The sequence below is a fragment of the Scyliorhinus canicula genome, chromosome 27, assembly GCF_902713615.1.
Source record: "Scyliorhinus canicula chromosome 27, sScyCan1.1, whole genome shotgun sequence".
Lineage (NCBI taxonomy): Eukaryota > Metazoa > Chordata > Chondrichthyes > Carcharhiniformes > Scyliorhinidae > Scyliorhinus > Scyliorhinus canicula.
In genome coordinates this window covers 9,575,474-9,595,030 of record NC_052172.1, presented here as the reverse complement: position 1 = coordinate 9,595,030, position 19,557 = coordinate 9,575,474, and the positions used below count along the sequence as shown (strand labels likewise).

At 51.7% G+C, this 19,557-nt stretch overlaps 1 protein-coding gene across 5 annotated transcripts in view; it reads right to left on the bottom strand.

Annotated features, from left to right (window-relative positions):
• The window catches only part of LOC119957890 (RAS guanyl-releasing protein 1-like), a 155,186-nt gene that overhangs the window by 57,797 nt on the left and 77,832 nt on the right, over positions 1-19,557 (bottom strand). For all 5 annotated transcript variants that reach the window (XM_038786071.1, XM_038786072.1, XM_038786075.1 and 2 more), the window contains exons 2-4: positions 17,341-17,522; positions 2,482-2,587; positions 51-113 (exon numbers count right to left, since the gene is read on the bottom strand). In XM_038786071.1, the coding sequence (XP_038641999.1) occupies positions 51-113; positions 2,482-2,587; positions 17,341-17,522 (351 nt within the window). The remainder of the gene's footprint in view (positions 1-50; positions 114-2,481; positions 2,588-17,340; positions 17,523-19,557) is intronic.

The following is a 19,557-nucleotide window of genomic DNA, read 5'->3' as shown; positions in this document are numbered from 1 at the left end:
GGGGGGAGGGGGTGTTCATTTACGCACGCTATTTGGTTCACATTCTTTACCTCACAAAGTGACAGATCTTCACACGGAGCTGGTTGCGCTTTTCCTCGGAAGCATCTCTGTAAGTGGCAGGAAGTTAAGGATCATTGCGGGAGGCTCTTCGGCCCATTGCGTCTCTGCTGCTAGCTCTTCCATCGCCGTAGATATCTCCAATCCCTGTTCCTTTCACTGCACTCTCGTGCATTCTTCATTTCCAAATGCTTTTTCAATCCCCTTTGAGTGATGTGCTTGTCCCTGCCTCAGGAGCCACACCGCTTGTTATGTCGAACTTTACACCACAGAAGCAGGCCCTTCGGCCCAATTGGTCTATCCTGTATTTATGCTCCATACCACCAACCACTTCTGCCTAACTTCATCTAACCCCATCATCACATCCTTCCATTCTTTACCCCCTCGTGTGCTTATCCAGCTTCTCCATGGGAGGAATTTTCCATTCCCGAGACTAAGGTTAGGATTTTCTGGAATGTCCCATCCCCACGGCAGGTACTTCCGGATCGGATGCGGCGAGTCATTGGCCACCAGCCAGATCGTCTGGTCCCGGCAAAGCTTCCGGACGGCTCGCCTGCCCCACCGTCACCTCATAGGCTCCAGCATCGGCATGATGGTTAGCACTGTTGCCTCTTTAGACACTAAGGGGCAATTTAGCACGGCCAATCCACCTAACCTGCACATCTTTGGAATGTGGGAAGAAACCGGAGCACCCGGAGGAAACCCAAGCAGACACGGGGAGAACGTGCAAACTCCGCACAGACAGTCACCTGAGGTTGGAATTGAACCTGGGACCCTGGCGCTGTGAGGCAATAATGCTAATCACTGTACCACTGTGCCCCCCCCCCCCCCCCCCCCCCCGTGGGAGGGGCGGCCACCCCCGAGGCAGTTTGGGGACTGCAGTGTCATTCGGTCATAGAGCCCCTGTTGTATGGTAGGGGTGGGGGGGTTGGCCACTCCAGTGACAATATGCCCGCGTGACCTTAAAACAGGACCTAATTTGGTCCGTAATTGGCTTAATTAGCTGCCCGAATGGAGATTTTAAAAAGCTGATTGATTGACGGCCGAGACTGGGTATTGAGGGAGCTTCTTGCTCTCCAATTGGCTGTGGGAAGGTGGATGGGCACATTGGGTGGCCAATGGCAGGGGCGTGTTGACGGGTCATGTGGTGATACCTCCAGGGACGTATCCAATCAGAGTTGGCGACGTGAAGCGGGTCTAGCCAGTCTTCGGGGCCTGACCAATCCTAACCATTGGCCCACGTCAGCTATTTTGCAGCCGTGCCACCCTCCCCATCCAAATTAGAGCTGCCCCCCCCCCCCGAAATGGCAATCTTTGGTTTGCCACCGGGCCCGTTTGCCCTCTGTCCACTCCCCCCCCCCCCCCCCCCCCCCCCCCCACCCACCCCCTCCTCCTGACTACTTTCTTGCCTTCCGACGCCCCCTCTCTTCACCACAATTTGCGAGAGGGATTGGCGCCTGCTGGCACTGCCCGCTCTACAGGAATGAACGCGCGGCATAGTACTCACACCGTGGACGGGGAAAGAGCAAGGGGAAATCCTCGTGGCTGAGACTTCCCCATTTTGAGAACTTGTCCTTTGAAAGGCCCTGTTCGGAGAACTGGTGTATCGCAAAATTACCTCGAGCTCTCGTGTCTGGCAGATAAGCGCTTCTGTTTCCTGCTGAGGTGGAACATCAAAGTTCTCTGTGCACGCCAGCTGTCTAGAATCTCGCTGCAGAGTTGCTCTCACGACTTTTACGGAAGGGAAAATGGTCAATTTGTTCCGGCTAGCTGAGGAGACGATCTTTTTCGTGCTTTAATAGGCACGGTGGGACAGTGGTTAGCACTGCTGCCTCACAGGGGCAATGACCCGGGTCACTGTCAGTGCGGAGTCTGCACGTTCTCCCCCCGTGTCTACGCGGGTTTCCTCCGGTTTCCTCCCACAATCCAAAGATGTCCAGGTGAGGTGGCTTGGCCACGCTTAAAAAAAAACTGCCCCTCAGTGATCAAAGAGGCGCTGGTTAGGTGGTTTCATGGAGATGATTGAGCCGAGGTAGGGCGCTCGTTCAGAGGGTCGGCGCAGACTCGACGGGCCGAATGGCCTCGTTCTGCACCGTAAGCATCCTACGGATTCTATTCTGTGGAACAGGCAGGTGGAATCGCAAGTCGAGGGAACACAGAAAAGGGAGGAGGCCATTCAGCCCCTCGAGCCTGCTCCACCTTTCAGTTAGATCGAGGCCCAACTCCCCATTTTAACCTCATTTCCCCCACCTTTTGAAGTTTTCGATCGGTCCTCTCAGACTCAAAGGCCTTTTGAGCTTCCGATCTCCACCAGCCTCACCCCCATCTGGCCAAACTCTAATTTTAAGGCCCTGCACCAGTGTTCTGGACTCCCTATGTGGCCGCTCGACCGTGAGGGGTGAGGGCCTTCAGCTGAAAGGATATAGTACCAGCAGCTTGCGGGCAAATTCTGCCGATGGGATGATCCAACTATGCATCATGAGTGTTACGTTCACTGTTTCGCTGCTACAGCGGAGGCTTCCATCTGTATCTGGGGAGGAAAAAAAAAGGAAGAGCAGGTCAAATGGGGAAACACGTTCCGCAGAATTGCACAAAGCCTGCAGTGCAGAAACAGGCCATTCGGCCCAACACAAACCTCCTCCCACTCCCACTTCGCCTCATCCTGTCACCATGTCTTTCCAGACTGTAAACTATCCCCACCATATTGACCCCCTTTTTGTCCATTGATTCCGTGGGTTGTCCCAGTGCAAATGCCCCCCCCCCCCCCCCCCCCCCCCCCCCCCCCCCCCCCCCCCCCGCGGGGCCATCTGTCACCCGTTCTTCACCTTTTCTTCCACCGAGCACCAAGCTTTGTTCTCCTATTAACACATCCTGCTATTTTACCTTCGAGTCACTATCAGCACCTTCTTTGAACATTGAAATGAAATGAAAATCGCTTATTGTCACGAGTGGGCTTCAAATGAAGTTACTGTGAAAAGCCCCTAGTCGCCACATTCCGGCGCCTGTTCGGGGAGGCTGGTACGGGAATCGAACCGCGCTGCTGGCCTGCCTTGGTCTGCTTTCAAAGCCAGCGATTTAGCCCTGTGCTAAACAGCCCAGCCCTGTGCTAAACAGCCCTGAATGCCACCGTTAATACTCCTTTTGTCTTGTGCCCGTGACATTTTTGTCAATCTCTCCCTGGCTCTGACCTATCCCTTATTTTCTACCACACCTCCCCCCCCTCCAACTATATAAATCATTGCTTTTCTACCCCTCTTCGGTTCTGAAGAAGAGCCACATGGACTCGAAACTTATTTAAAAAATGAATTTAGATTACCCAATTCATTTTTTTCAATTAAGGGGCAATTTAACGTGACCAATTCACCGATCCTGCACATCTTTAGGTTGTGGGGTTGGGGGGGGGGGGGGGGGGAGGTGGGGGGGGGGGGGGGGGGTGAAACCCACGGGGAGAATGTGCAAACTCCACACGGACAGTGACCCAGAGCCGGGATCGAACCTGGGACCTCGGCGCCGTGAGGCAGCAATGCCAACCACTGCGCCACCGTGCTGCCCATGAACTCGAAACATTAACTGCGTTTCTTTCTCCACAGATGTTGCCAGACCTGCAAAGTCCATCCAACAGTTTCTGTGTCTTTTTAGTCCTTTCTCGCCTTTCCACACATCGCTGGGCTCATCTCCTCTTGTGGTAGCACGCTCCGGTTTATCTTCTGTATTTTTCCCGGGATACAGATGTCACCGGGCTGGGGCCAGCATTTGTTGCCCATCCCTAATTGCCCTTGAACTGAGTGTCTTACTCGGTCATTCCAGAGGGGGCAGTTAAGAGTCAACTGGGTTGCTGTGGGGTTTGGAGTCCCATGTAGGCCAGACTAAGAAGGACGGCGGACTTCCTTCCCTAAAGGTTCATTAGTGAACCAGATGGGTTTTAACGACAATTGACAATGGTTACACAGTCACCATGAATCAAAGAACAAAGAAAAGTACAGCACAGGAACAGGCCCTTCGGCCCTCCAAACCTGCGCCGACCATGCTGCCCGACCCACCTAAAGTCAACCAGGTGGGTTCTTACCACAATCGATGATAGTTGTCACGGTCGCCATCACTGAGACTAGTTTTCAATTCCAGATTTTATTAATTGAATTTAAATTCCACCAGCTGCAGTGGTGGGATTTGAACCCGCGATTCCCCCCCCGAGCCTGGGGCCTCTGGATTGCTAGTCCAGTGGTGGGGCCACTGCTGCGTGTGTGGAGCCCCGCTCGGCATTTTCTCCTGATGGCACGAATGTGACCCACAAGTGACAATTCAGCTGATTGAAAATCAAAATCGCTGATTGTCACAAGTAGGCTTCAATGAAGTTACTGTGAAAAGCCCCTAGTCGCCACATTCCGGCACCTGTTCGGGGAGGCTGTTACGGGAATTGAACCGTGCTGCTGGCCTGCTTTCAAAGCCAGCGATTTAGCCCAGTGTGCTAAACCAGCCTCTGTTCACCTCAGTTTCTCCGCAGATGCTTTCCAATCTGCATTCTGATGGCAAAAGATGACCCCCTTGGTTCTGGACAATTCCCTGTACCCCCATCCCACCTATAAGTGGAGACATTGGGCTGAAATTTCTGGGCCTTCCGGCTGGCATAGACACTGGCGGGTCCGGACAATCCGCCAGCGGTCGGCATTGAACAAATGACACCACCGAAAAACACGCAGCGGAGAGCGGCCCCTCCGGCGCCGACCTAGCCCCCGGAAGTGCAGAGGATTCAGGAGCTTCTGGGCGGCCCGACGCCGGAATGGTTCGCGCCGCTCTTGGCACAGGTATGGGCCGCCCCGCCGATTGCAGGAGAATCCCGCCCCAGGAGCACAATTCTCCCATCGGGAGATTAAGTCCCGACGCCGGAGTGAAAACTGCGGCATTGGAGGCCACTCCCAGCCCCCTGTTCTCCCACCCCCGGGGGGCTAGGAGCGGCGCAATGACATCACCCGCGCATGCGCGGTTGCCGTCCTCCCTACGGCCGCCCGGCAAGAAGATGTCGAATGGATCTGGCGGGGCGGCGGAGGAAAGGAGGTCCTCCTTCAGAGAGGCCGGCCCGCCGATCGGTGGGCAACGATCGCGGGCCAGACCCCTTTTGAGGCCCCCCCCCCCCCCGTGCAAGAACTCCCCTCCCCCTCCCACACCCCCACCAGCTTTCCCGCGCTGTGCCCACCGGCAGCGACCAGGTGTGGACGGCGCCGGCGGGAACCTGTTGCGTTGGGCAGGCCGCTCGGCCCATTCGGGCCGGAGAATCGCCGCTCACCCGTTACAAACGGTGAGCGGCGATTCTCCCAGCGGCCAGCCGTGAATCTCGCCACGCCGGTTTGGGGGGGGGTTGGGAGAATTGCGTGCGGGTGCCGGGGCGGCGTGGCGGGATTTGCTCAGCACCCCGGCGATTCTCCCACCCGGCGTGGGGGGGGGGGGAGAATTCCGCCTCATACGTCTGCTAAAGCTGTGATTAAGAGGTTAACAGCTAGGCAGGCTGTGATGTCACCCATGGGAGGGGCAGGGTTAGTTTTGAATTTCGTTTTCAGCCCTGCCCGGTGTTTGTTGTTTTCATTAAATTTTTTAAGAGGGTTGGCTCAGGGTTCTGAGGAAAGGAGTTGTGTTCCTCAGACTGACTTCTGAAAGTTTCTCTGCCAAGGACTTTGTGAATAAATCTGTAAGCCACTGAGTGTTAACTTTATTACGAAATGGCATTTGACCTGTGTGCGTGTGTGGATTTTACTTAATTAAATTTTAGAAGTAGATGGGGGAAGTAAACTCAAAGACCTTTCTTTTTTTTTAGAACAGTTTAACTGTTAAGTGGAAAGCTGTTTTTCTTCCGAGGATGTTAATGGGATAATCTTGTGTTAATAATAAAGTTTGTTTTAACACAAAGAATCCCTATTTGTCAATAGAATCATTCCTGGGGGTGAAATATCCTTCCCTCACAGTTTACACATTGGAGAATTGTTGGGGTTTCTTTCCTAGTTTCTTCTTATAAATTGGGGGTCCTATCCTATCCGCATGAGGCCATTTAGTCCCTCCAGTCTGTCCTGGCTCCCGACAAGAGCAACTCACCTACTCCTGCCGAAACCCAGCATTGAACCAGGGACCTTTAGAACTTATTAATTAATAATAATCTTTATTGTTATTATTGTCACCAGTAGGCTTATATTAACACTGCAATGAAGTTAGTATGAAAAGCCCCTAGTCACCACACTCCGGCGCCTGTTCAGGTACACGGAGGGAGAATTCAGAATGTCCGATTCACCCAACAAGCATGTCTTTCGGGACTTGTGGGAGGAAACCGGAGCACCCGGAGGAAACCCACGCAGGCACGGGGGAGAACGTGCAAACTTCACACAGACAGTGACCCAAGCCAGGAATCGAACCTGGGACCCTGGCACTGTGAAGCAACAGTGCTAAACACTGTGCTACCGTGTTGCCACATTTAACACTACATTCTAGTCCTCTCCCAATTGAGCTCTGTCTGATAGGGTAGGGGACGTCCGTCTACTGTTAACTTTCAAAGGGGCATTGGATAAATACTTAAAGTGGAGACACTTGCAGGTCTATGGGGAAACCTTTTTGGGAGGAGTGGAGCTCTTTGGAAAGAACTGGAATAGGCCAGATGGGCTAAATGGCCTCCTCTATCCAATGTTCTGTGATTTTACGAATTAAAGAGGGGGTAGATTCTTTCGATTGAATTTGACGTATTTAACAGAATCCAAGGTGGAAGAAGTTTGGCTCATGCAGCTCCATGTGTTTATCAGAATGTGTCGATCTGTCAGGGAACACACATTCCAGAGTTGTCTGTAAGTGCTGAGGAGGATTCTTGGAAAGCAACCCAGGCTGACTTAACCTTGGTTCATCTGCTCTTGTTACAAAAACGCCAATACTTTGTTTGAGTATAATCGGGACTCATGTCAAGGGCTACCGCGTTAACCATCTGGGCACTGAACAGCAGGCATTGAAAGTGAGGTTGGCACTGTGCGTAAAAAATGTCTTTGGAGGGGTTAAGGCAGTGAGTAGGTCGCTGTCTCAGATGCATCCTTGGTACCTCGTGGCCAAGGTCGGCAACTCTTGTGTTCTGTGCTAATTACTGAGCCAACGGCGTCTCCGAAGGCTCGGCCCGCATTAATTGGATAGATTGCGGCCATTTACCCAAAGGCCTTCTGTAGGGTGAAGTGGTCACAGGGTCTCAGCCTGTTGGGCATCCAATACCGCCAGTGGAAGGTGGCGGATACTGGCACAGAAAACGGGGAAACCGTTGCCAATGGTCGTGACGTCAAAAGAGTTGAGGGAAGCTCAGCCACGAGGAGGACCCAGAGAAAATGGAGGACACCTTCTCAGCCGACTGTATTCCTCGGCAGTAGGTGGGGCAGAGATGGCCATGCCCGGGTGGGACTCCTGAGCTATACCAGCCGATGTTGGACACAGAGTTAATCGCCACGGAGCAAACCATCAGCTCATCACGAGGCCAACTGTGGCAATGAAGACGCGGCTGCCTTGGTGCCTGCTCTATACCGAATCCAGTGGTTGCCCCCTACCTTTGACCTTTAACCTTTGGTTTGTGGAGGGGTCAAAGTTCCTTCCTTTGACTGTCTCTCACCGTGGATAGAGACCTCTCCATTGAGAAGAGAATCAACCTTGAGGCTCAATGTGACCTAAGTTCAAGTAAAGACTCGCTGAGGCCTGTTGCTGTATTCCAGGAAATGTGGGACAGTCAAATCGAGGATCCCATGTGAAGGATGGGTGCATGGACAACACCATGACGAATAAGAGAGTGGGAGAGGGCAGAGGAAGTGAACAGAAACAGGACTTTGCCCCCAGCAACGTGGGTGAGGGTTCTATTCCACGCTAAAATTGCCCCTTAATTGGAAAAAACCGTTGATGCCAGAGTGGTTGGTGCCAGTTTTCACGCTGGTGTGGGGACATAGCCCCATTATTAGAGAATCCCGCCCTGGATGTTCCTGATGGTGGGAGTGTCCAGAACCAGGGGTCACAGTCTGATGATATGGTGTAAACCATTTAGGACAGAGATGAGGAGAAACCGCTTCACCAGAGAGCAGTCGGCCGGTGGAATTTGCTACTACAGAATCATAGAATTTAGAGTGCAGAAGGAGGCCATTCGACCCATCGAGTCTGTACCGGCCCTTGGAAAGAGCACCCTACCCAAGCCCACACCTCCACCCTAACGCAGTAACCCACTGACTCCACCCAACTTTTGTGGACATTAAGGGGCAATTTAGCATGGCCTGTCCACCTACATCTTTGGACTATGGGAGGGAACCGGAGCACCCGGAGGAAACCCAGGACGTCACCTCAGGTCCTCTCTCTGATGCTCCGCCCCTGACTGGCCGAGTTCCCGACGGCACGGATCACTCACGCTATTTGTTTTCGGGAATTCGGCGTGGGCAGCTGCGGACTCAGTCCAGCGCCTCCACAAGACGCGGGGGGGAGCCAATCTGTGGGCGGGGGTGATGGGGGCGCTGATGGGAGGGGGTGGTCCGGGAATGGCGAGCCCGGCCCTGGGGAGAGGGGCACTGCTGGCCGCCACCGTGCGCATGCGTGGCCATGGACCCGACAAGTCTCCGGCCATATCAGGAGCTAGAGCTGGGTGCTCTACGCCGTGTGCCTGCTAGCCCCCCCCAACAGACCGAGGTTCAGTGGGCGTTTTGCGCCGATTTTTCGGTCGTAAAACGTCACCGTTCCCATGCCGCCATCAGGACACAGTCTCCAAATCGGAGAATCCAGCCCTGTATGTTTTCAAGAAGCAGTTAGATATAGCACTTGGGGAGAAGGGGATCAAAGGATATTGGGGGGGGGGGGGGGGGGGGGAAGAGGTGGGATCAAGATATCAGTTGAATGATCAGCCATAATCATGATGAATGGCGGAGCAGGCTCGAAGGGGCGAATGGCCTCTACCTGCTCCTATTTTTATGTTTCTAAATCCTACTATGACACTAAATGATACATATCTCATCATATTTATGCATGGAGATTTAAATATTTAAACATTGCCCATTTTAATCCTTCTTTCCTAACTTTGAATGTTCCATGCTCCTCCAGCTCAGAGTCATGATAATACCTCTGCGATCACGTTCTGTCTTCCTGTTACATGTATAACTTTTCAAGTTAAATGTTTGTAGCAATAAACTCCATCTAAACAGTCTTGCATTTCGATCTTAAACTTCTCTAGACGCTTCAATGGATTATGGTCTGTATAAACAATTGTCTCTGATGAATTGTTATCAACATAAATGTCAAAATGTTGCAATAATATCAAATTCAATGTCTCCTTTTTGATGGTTGAATACATCTTCTGATAGAAATTAGTTTTCTGGAAATATAACCAACAAGCCTTTCTATATCTTCATCATCTTCTTGCAACAGTACAGCACCCAGCGGCAAACATCACTCGCATCAATGGCCACCTTAAATTGCTTGCCTTAACTCGCTGTTGACAAAACTGGTGCAGTTATTAACGCAGTTTTCAGATTGTGAAATGCCTCCCGACATTCTGACGTCCAAAGAAATTTCCTATACTTTTTGTAGAAGTTCAGTGGGTGGAGAAACCACACTGGTGAAATTTGGCACAAATCTTCCGCAGAAACCACACATGCCCAGAAATCTCAGAACGTCTCTTCTCATTGATGGTATTGGGAACTCCCCAACAGCTTCCGCTTTCACATTCCATGGGGCCATCCGACCATGTCCAACAATGTTGCCTAAGAATGTGACTTGGGCTTTCGCAAACTCACTTTCAGTCAAGTTTACCACCAAACTTTAAGTTTGCTGATGACGCATGTTTGCTCGACGAGTTTGCTGATGACATGACCGTAGTGGGTCGGATCTCGAACTACGATGACTCAGAGTACAGGAGATAGAGTACCTAGTGGCGTGGTGTAATGTCCCTCAACGTCAGCAAAGTTAAAGAGATGGTCATTGACTTCAGGAAGCAAAGTATCGTCCACACCCCTATCCGCATCAGTGGTGCCGAGGTGGAGATAGTTAACAGGTTCAAATTCCTAGGGGTGCACATCACCAACAATCTGTCCTGGTCCACCCACATTGACACTACAACCAAGAAAGCACAACAGCGCCTGTACTTCCTCAGGAAACTAAGGAAATTTGGCATGTCCACATTTTTACAGGTGCACCGTAGAAAGCATCCCATCTGGCTGCATCACAGCCTGGTAGGGCAACTGCTCGGCCCAAGACTGTAAGAAACGACAGAGTCCATCCTGTAAAAACCACAGCCCAGTCCATCACACCAACCCGCCTCCCATCCATTGACTCTGCGAACACCTCCCGCCGCCTCGGGAAATAGGGCAGCGTAATCAAAGACCCCTCCCACCCGGATTATCTTTCGTCAAATCAGTAATCGTGTAACTTCTGCAAAGAAAAAAGGACTTTCATTTGTATGGTGCCGCTCATGACCTCAAAATAGCCAAGTACTTTTAAGCCAATCAGGCATTTTAATTCAAATTCATGAGCTGATCTATCCATTGGCAGAGGGCATTTAATTACAGAACATTGAAAAATACAGCACAGAACAGGCCCTTTGGCCCACGATGTTGTGCCGAACCTTTGTCCTAGATTAGGAACAAATTAATCTACACCCCATTATTCTACCGCAATCCATGTACCTATCCGATAGTCGTTTAAAGGTCCCTAATGTTTCCGACTCAACTGCTTCCACAGGCAGTGTATTCCATGCCCCCACTACTCTCTGGGTAAAGAACCTACCTCTGACATCCCCCCTGCATCTTCCACCATTCACCTTAAATTTATGTCCCCTTGTAATGGTTTGTTCCACCCGGGGGAAAAGTCTCTGACTGTCTACTCTATCTATTCCCCCGATCATCTTATAAACCTCTATCAAGTCGCCCCCTCATCCTTCTCCGTTCTAATGAGAAAAGGCCGAGCACCCTCAACCTATCCTCGGAAGACCTAAATTGATGAACGAAGCAAGGGCGATGTGAGGGGAAACCTTTTTAACCACGGCGGGCAGAGGGGGTTCTGGAGTGCACGGCCTGGGAGTGTGGTGGAGGGAGATTCAGCCGAGGCTTTCGAGAGGGGATGAGATGAGAGTTTGAAAAGACAGAGTGTGTAGGGGTGTCGGATAGAAGTCTGAGGGCACGGCGCCTGCCGAGATGCTCATTCGGGCAGCCGGTGCCACAAAGGGCCGAATGGCCTCCGTCTGCACCGTGACCATTCTGCGAAGCCTGGTCACGGTTGTGATGCGGAAAACCCGCCAGCCACGAGCTCCCACCGGCGGCAACGCGATGATGACCCTGTCCTCGTGACGGCTGGAGATAAATATCGCCCCTCTTCAAAAACAGGGACCGTTCACCCCGACTTGAGAGGGGAGATTAAAAAAAAAAGAAAAAAGAGAAAAGAAAATCGCTTATTGTCACGGGTCGGCTTCAAATGAGGTTACTGTGAAAAGCCCCGAGTCGCCACATTCCGGCGCCTGTTCGGGGAATCGAACCGTGCTGCTTGCCCACACCTCCCGCCGCCTTGGGAAATAGGGCAGCGTAATCAAAGACCCCTCCCACCCGGATTATCTTTCGTCAAATCAGTAATCGTGTAACTTCTGTAAAGAAAGAAGGACTTTCATTTGTATGGCCCATGACCTCAAAATAGCCAAGTACTTTTAAGCCAATCAGGCACTTTAAGTCAAATTCATGAGCTGAGTAGGCTTCAAATGAGGTCACTGTGAAAAGCCACTAGTCGCCACATTCCAGCACCTGTTCGGGGAATCGAACCGGGGAATCAAAGCCAGCGATTTAGCCCTGTGCTAAACAGCCCCTGCACAGGGCCTCACCTCAATGTAAATGCATACAGGACGGCACTTTTGGGAGTGCAGCAATCCCACGGCACTGCACCGGCTGTGTCGGCATGTGTTGCGCACAAATCTCGGAGAGTACCCACAACTTTCTGACTCAGAGCGCTACCCACTGGGAGGGCGAGGGTACGCCAGTTAAGCTTGCCCTCTCCCTCGCCCCTGCGGGCACCATCAGAAGCAGTTTGATAAAATGCCATTCCTCATTTCCCCGCCGGCCACTGTGAATCGGCTGCTGCTCTGTTCCAGTTGAAGCCAGTCACACCACAGCTCGTAATTAAACCCATTGTGCTATTCTCTCACACTTTCCCAAGCCTGGGTCTTGCCGGGTCAATGAGCCGGCATATTGGGCTTCACGAGGAGGTTTCGCAGCTGCTGTTTGAATGGGGCTTTGATTCAAGTGCCAAAGGAAGAATGGCGCCGGTCATGATTATTCGGAGGTTGAAATATTACTCCTGACAGTCCTATGCCAGCTCGGCCAGCGATGCCAGTCCACGCCAGCTCATCTGTGCCCTGTTGGGTCACAGGGACCACATTAACAGCGACCACCGTGTGCGGAACAAGGGACAAAGCTTGGGAGGACGTGGGCAACGTTCGGCAGAGGCCTCGTGTGGCGGAGAATGTGTTGGAAGGTCATGGCTGCATAGGCGCAGTTCAACTCTCAGCTAGGAAACTGCTGGTCACAGCGGGGGACCCATACCCCACGGGGGGGGGGGGGGGGGGGGGGGGGTACGCGGGTACAATGTGGGACGCTTGTCCATTTTGGCAGGTAGACTGGAAACTTAATTCGAGAGTGGTAGCAGACCTCTGAGGTACAGAGGGATCTGGGTGTCTTCATAGATTATTATAGAATTTACAGTGCAGAAGGAGGCCATTCGGCCCATCGAGTCTGCACCGGCTCTTGGAAAGAGCATCCCACCCAAGGTCAACACCTCCACCCTATCCCCATAACCCAGTGACCCCACCCAACACTAAGGGCAATTTTGGACACTAAGGGCAATTTATCATGGCCAATCCACCTAACCTGCACATCTTTGGACTGCGGGAGGAAACCGGAGCACCCGGAGGAAACCCACGCACACACGGGGAGGATGTGCAGACTCCGCACAGACAGTGACCCAAGCCGGGAATCGAACCTGGGACCCTGGAGCTGTGAAGCAATTGTGCTATATCCACAATGCTACTGTGCTGCCCAGTGTGATTGCAGTGCGAATCACATAAGGTTAGCAGGCAAGTACAAGTGATTCGGAAGACAAATGGAATTCAAAAATAGGAATGTTCTGTTAGTTGCACAGAGTGTTGGAATATCGGGTATAGTTTTGGTCTCCTTTTTTAGGAGAGGACACAGCTGCTTTGGAAGCAGTTCAGTTAAGGTTCACTTGACTGCTTCCTGCGATGAAGGGGTTCTGTTACAAGGAAATGTTCGATAGGTTAGGCACTGTATCCAGGGGAGTTCAGAAGAATAAGAAGTGATCCAGTGGCCATGTTAGGCCAAATGAACAATTCCGATCTGATTGAAACATTTTAGATTCTGACAGGGTGGACGTTGAAAGGACTTTTCTTTCGCCTTGTGCAGAGTCACCGAATATTTTTAAAGCAGTGATAAAAACCGTACAATCTCTAGACTGCAGAAGGAGATCATTCGGCCCATCGAGTCTGCCCTGAGCCTCCGACAGATCACTCGTTCCCCCGCCTTATCCCCGCAGCCCCAAATAACCTGCACATCTTTGGAGACTAAGGGGCAATTGATCTCCTTTTGAGAGAGGGAGCTGGCCGGTGGTGATTTAACCCGAGGGTCACCACATCTCAGGCGAGGGGGGCAAGGTTGATGGATAACCTCAGCTGGCCCAGGGGCTGAACCCCGCGCTGTTGGCGTTCGCACCCCCATCACGAACCAGCCACCCAGTCAACTGTGCTAACCAACCCCTGCTACCATCGATGCCGGGAAGGTGATGGTGAAATGATGTTGTCACTGGACTAGTAAACCAGGGTAATGGTCTGGAGGCCCGGGTTCGAATCCCACCATTGACTTTGGAATTCAACTTTGAAAAATCTGGAATGAAAAAGTTTAACAATGGCCATTAAGCCATTGTCGATTGCTGTAAAAAAAAAACCATCTGGTTCACTAATGTCCCTTTAGGGAAGGAAATCTGCCGTCCTTACCCGGTCTGGCCTACACGTGACTCCAGACCCCACAGCAATGGGGTCAAGCGAGACGCTCAGTTCAAGGGCAATTAGGGATGGGCAACAAATGCTGGTCTTGCCAGCCCACGAACAGAACATAGAACCTACAGTGCAGAAGGAGGCCACTCGGCCCATCGAGTCTGCACCGACCCACTTAAGCCCTCACTTCCACCCTGTCCCCACAACCCAATAACCCCTTCCTAAATGAATGAATATTTTATTAAAAAGCTATTGCACTTAATCCACCATCATGTGACTCTCTACACCAGACAATGGGCAGGAAGTAGTTGATGCTAAAACATTGAATATATTCAAGAGGCGGCTGGATGTAGCACTTGGAGGCGAATGGGATCAAAGGCTATGTGGATAAAGCAGGATTAGGCTATTGAGTTGGATGATCAGCCATGATCGCGATGAATGGCGGAGAAGGCTCGAAGGGCCAAAAGGCCTCCTCCTCCTCCTATCTTCGATGTATCTATGTCCCATGTTAACCCTTGCTCTGCTGGAGAGCCTATAATGTTCCTCGAAAGCCAGAATTGGAGAGAGGCAGAATTCTCTGCGGGTTCAGGCCTGGTGGAGGTGACAGAGATAAGGTACAAGAACATAGAACAGTACAGCACAGAACAGGCCCTTCGGCCCTCGATGTTGTGCCGAGCAATGATCACCCTACTCAAACCCACGTATCCACCCTATACCCGTAACCCAACAACCCCCCCTTAACCTTACATTTTAGGACACTACGGGCAATTTAGCTTGGCCAATCCACCTAACCCGCACATCTTTGGACTGTGGGAGGAAACCGGAGCACCCGGAGGAAACCCACGCACACACGGGGCGGACGTGCAGACTCCGCACAGACAGTGACCCAGCCGGGAATCGAACCTGGGACCCTGGAGCTGTGAAGCATTTATGCTAACCACCATGCTACCGTGCTGCCCAAAACCGTACTGACTGGCATCACGGCCAGATGCCTGGAGATCTCTAGGGGTAGCTCGCCCCCACGGAGTACGCTCGACCCTAGTGGGCAACTTTTTTTTGAGGCATTCTTTCAATCACTGACCGCCGAGCCGTGTCCCATATTTTGAGGGCAGCTCGAAAAGCGTGAGGCTAACTCCGGGTGCTTTCAGGAGTTTAGGGCACCCTCGGTCAACTACCCCCCCCGCCCCCCCCCATCAACAGCAACACGTAACGATCGAGTCCGTTTGTGGAATCTTGCTGTGCGTAAAATTTTGTCAAGGCAACAGTGAGGAGATCTCATCATGTCCCAGTGTCCCCGAGATGTGTGATGCGCGATCAATAAGCACAGAAACGTAGGAGTAGTCCGAATCGAAGGCTTTAATCTGCAAGGAGTGTGCCCAGCAGCAGGAGTACAGAAAGAACGACGGCTGCTGGGAAACACGGGTTCTTATATTCCGCCTCGTGGGCGGAGCTACCTTCATCTCGACCAATGGGAAAGCAACACTTGGGCCAATGGGCAGCGGGCCTTCCCCACCAATAGCAGCTCACGCTCCCAGGTACCGTAGTACCTCTAGTCATACTACCACAATGTGATAAAGAGAACGTTGGTGCCAGTTTCTTTTTCTAAAACCATATTGTTTGGAAACTAAAAGCCTCGAACCAAAGACTTTAATTTGAACCCTCACGCACAGATCCTCACCAAACCATCGATGGCATCGCGGCCAACCCAATTGCAAGACAGAAACAAATAAAATAGGCAAAATATAATTGAGGTTCGGAGAATCCTGAGATGAGTCGCAATCTCATGACAAACCAGCTTGTATTTCGTATATTGGCAGGCTTTCGGGGGCGCCCCGGCAGGAGGCTTTGGCAAGAAAGCGGGGAGTGGCAGACGGGTACCTATCTGGGCACTTTCACCTTGACTAAGTCCCAATCCGTTAGGGAACAGGGAGCGACGCTAGCGATGCAGGCTGACACTCGGACTGAAGCCTTTTCACGTTCCACACGTCACCATGGCCTCAATTCCCACTTTTCAAAAATGTTAATTTGCTAATTGCGCCCGCACAAAGTGGGCCAGCTTCAAGCCACCCCCTCTCACTCAGTTCACAATCTGTTAGAATCTAGCCAAACATCACAGCTTTGTACGCTTCTGTAGCCGCAAATATAGGTCAGCAACAATTGCTCCCTGTTCACTCTCCTCCCCAGATAGCCACAGGTTTGTTTGCATAATTTCGCCCTAAATGTGTGCGATGATGCAGCAAAGCATTTCACAATCTGCACTCTCACACACTCACACACACTCTCGCACACACTCTCACACACACTCTCACACACACTCTCACACACACACACACTCTCGTACACACTCACACACACTGACACTCACTCACATTCTCGCAAATTCTCACATACTCTCAGACACACTCTCACACACACTGACACTGACTCACACTCTCGCACACACTCACACACACTGACACTCACTCACACTCTCGCACACACTCTCACACATTCCCACACACACTCTCACACACACTTTCTCACACACACTCACACACTGACACTCACTCACACTGACACTCACTCACACTCACACTCTCACACACTGACACACACTCACACTCTCACACACTCACACTCTTTCTCTCACACACACATTCCCACACACACTCTCACACACACTCTACACATTCTCACATACTCACACACACTCTCAGGCACACACACTCATGTGCACATTCACACTCACATACACTCAGATTCACACACACCTAGCCGTGCACACTCACACACAAACACCCAAACGCACAAACACAGGCATCTAAGCACTCACACACACTCACGCACATGCACGCACATTCACACACACACAAACATACACATACATACAAGCACTCATACACACTCGCATACATATACAAACTCTCACGCACACACACTCTCAAGCACACACACTCAGATGCACACACACTCTCACACACCTACACACTCAGCCGCACATACACTCTCACGCAAATATACACACTCAGATGCACAAACACTCACACACGCATACGCACACACACTCACACATGTACACACACACATTCACTCACACACACAAACACACACACAAGCACTCACACATGGCCAAACAAACATACACACATTCACACCCTCACACCTACAGACAAACATATGCATACGCACGCATGCTCACACCTGCACACGCACATGTCGACACACATACGCGCCGCCTCCAGGAGGCTGGCCTATCCACGATCAGTCTCTGGAAAGGGGCCACTTACCGAAGGATTGGACACATTTGAGGAGGAGTTCGTCAAGGTTGAGAGCGTTGGTGAGCTGGGGAATGGACATGATGGCTTTGGCTTTACTGATCTCGGCCGGACTGGGGCAGGTCATTCTGCGTCGGCTCTGCCGCTGGATAACCTTGCTGCCCAGTGAGTTCTGGTATTCATGTCGAGATTTCCTGGAACAGAGAAAAGGCAATAAAGAGCCGGGCTCGATATGAGGATTTTGGGAGAGAGAGAGACTTTATCTGTGTCTCGGACGGGAGGCCTTACTAAGTGCGTCAGTAAGCGCGAGGAGATAAAAATAAGTCAACTCCCTTCATTATGAGAAACCCTTTCGCTGACAGATATACCAGCATAGTATCCAAATAGTTCAACCGCTTGTGTCGCTGGAGGTTACAGACCCCGAACAATTTGCCACTTTAACAGAAAGAGGTATTTCTCTGGTTTTTTTTTTCCAAAGCAAAATAATAAAGAGCTGACATTCAAAAAAAGTACCTTTCGCGACCTCATCAAAGTGCTGTCGAGTCAATTAAATACTCCTTTGCAGTGTTTTAACCGAGAGAACACGGCGGCCAAATTTGCGCTCAGCAAGATCCCAGAAACGACAGGGTGACAACGATCCGGCGAATTGTCACTTTTAACGGTTCAGGCAGCACGGTGGCGCAGTGGGTTAGCCCTGCTGCCTCACGGCGCCGAGGTCCCAGGTTCGATCCCGGCTCTGGGTCACTGTCCGTGTGGAGTTTGCACATTCTCCCCGTGTCTGCGTGGGTTTCGCCCCCCCACAACCCAAAGATGTGCAGGTTAGGTGGATTGGCCGCGCTAAATTGCCCCTTAATTGGAAAAAATGAATTGGGCACTCTAAATTTAAAATCTTTAACGGTTCAGCGATAAGCATGGGGGCAACGCCGACCTTTGCTCTTCTTTGCCGAGCACCGTGGGACTGTTTACGCCACCACGAGACGGAGCTTCGGGTTAACGATAGATAAACCAATGGTCGATTAAAGAAGACGACAGGGCCTAGGTTTAACTGCCTGACCAGCTCACTAGGTTTCTGGGCTGAGGGCTTGTCCTCTGAGCAGGGACCGAGTATTCCCTGGATTTTGGAAGGATGGGTGACCTAACTGAAAGCAAATCCTGAAGCATAGAATAGATGCTGAGGAAGTATTCCCCTCTCTGAAATAGGGGAAACGGAAACAGGTGATCATAGGAATTCCAAGAGTAAGTAGGCCATTCGGCCCCTCGAGCCTGCGCCGCCAATCGATAAGATCATCAAATCCCTACAGTGCAGAAGGAGGCCATTCGGCCCATCGGGTCTGCACCCACCCACCGAAAGAGCACTCCACCTAGGCCCAATCCGCGCCTCCCCGATCCCCGTAACCCCATCTAATCTGCGGACACCGAGGGGCAATTTTAGCGCGGCCAATCCACCTGACTCGCACATCTTTGGACTGCGGCGGGAAATCGGAGCACCCGGAGGAACGGGGGAGAACATGCGAACCCCACCCAGTCACCTGAGGTGGGAATCGAACCTGGGTCCCTGGCTCCGGGGCTGCGTCAAAAAAAAAAACTGTAAACCACCTGTGGTAGCCTCTTTGTGTTGTGTTCCACATTTCCCATCTACCCCCTAATAACCTTTGACCCCCCTTGCCTCACAACAGTCGACCTGCCCACGCCTCAAAAATATTCAACGGCCCCGCCCTCCACCGCCTTCTGAGAGTTCCAAAGTCGCTCCAGCCTCTGAGGGAAAAGAATTCTCCTCACGCATGTCCTGCAAAGGGCGACCCCTAATTTTGAAACAGTGGCAATGAGGGAACATCCTTTTCACGTCCACCTGGTCTAGACGGTGCAGGATCTTATAGACGTCAATCAAGCCTCCCCCCCCCCACTCCCCACCCTCGCTCTTCAAAACTTTCATGGAAAGAAGCCCGGTCCATCCAACCTTTCCTCAAAAGAGATCCCGCTCATTCCAGGCATCAATCCGGTGAACTTCCTCTGAATCTCCCCCAACGCATTTGCATCCTTCTTTCAATAAGGGGACCAAAACCCCGCCCGGTATTCGGGATGTGAAACAGTCTCCAAATGAGAGGTTGACCATTTAGGACTGAGGCGAGGAGAAATGGCTTCGCTCAGAGGGTTGTAGAGTTTTACCCCAGGGAGCAGCGCAGGCTGAATATATTCAAGGTAAGAGGTCAGGTTTCCGTTAGCGTTTTA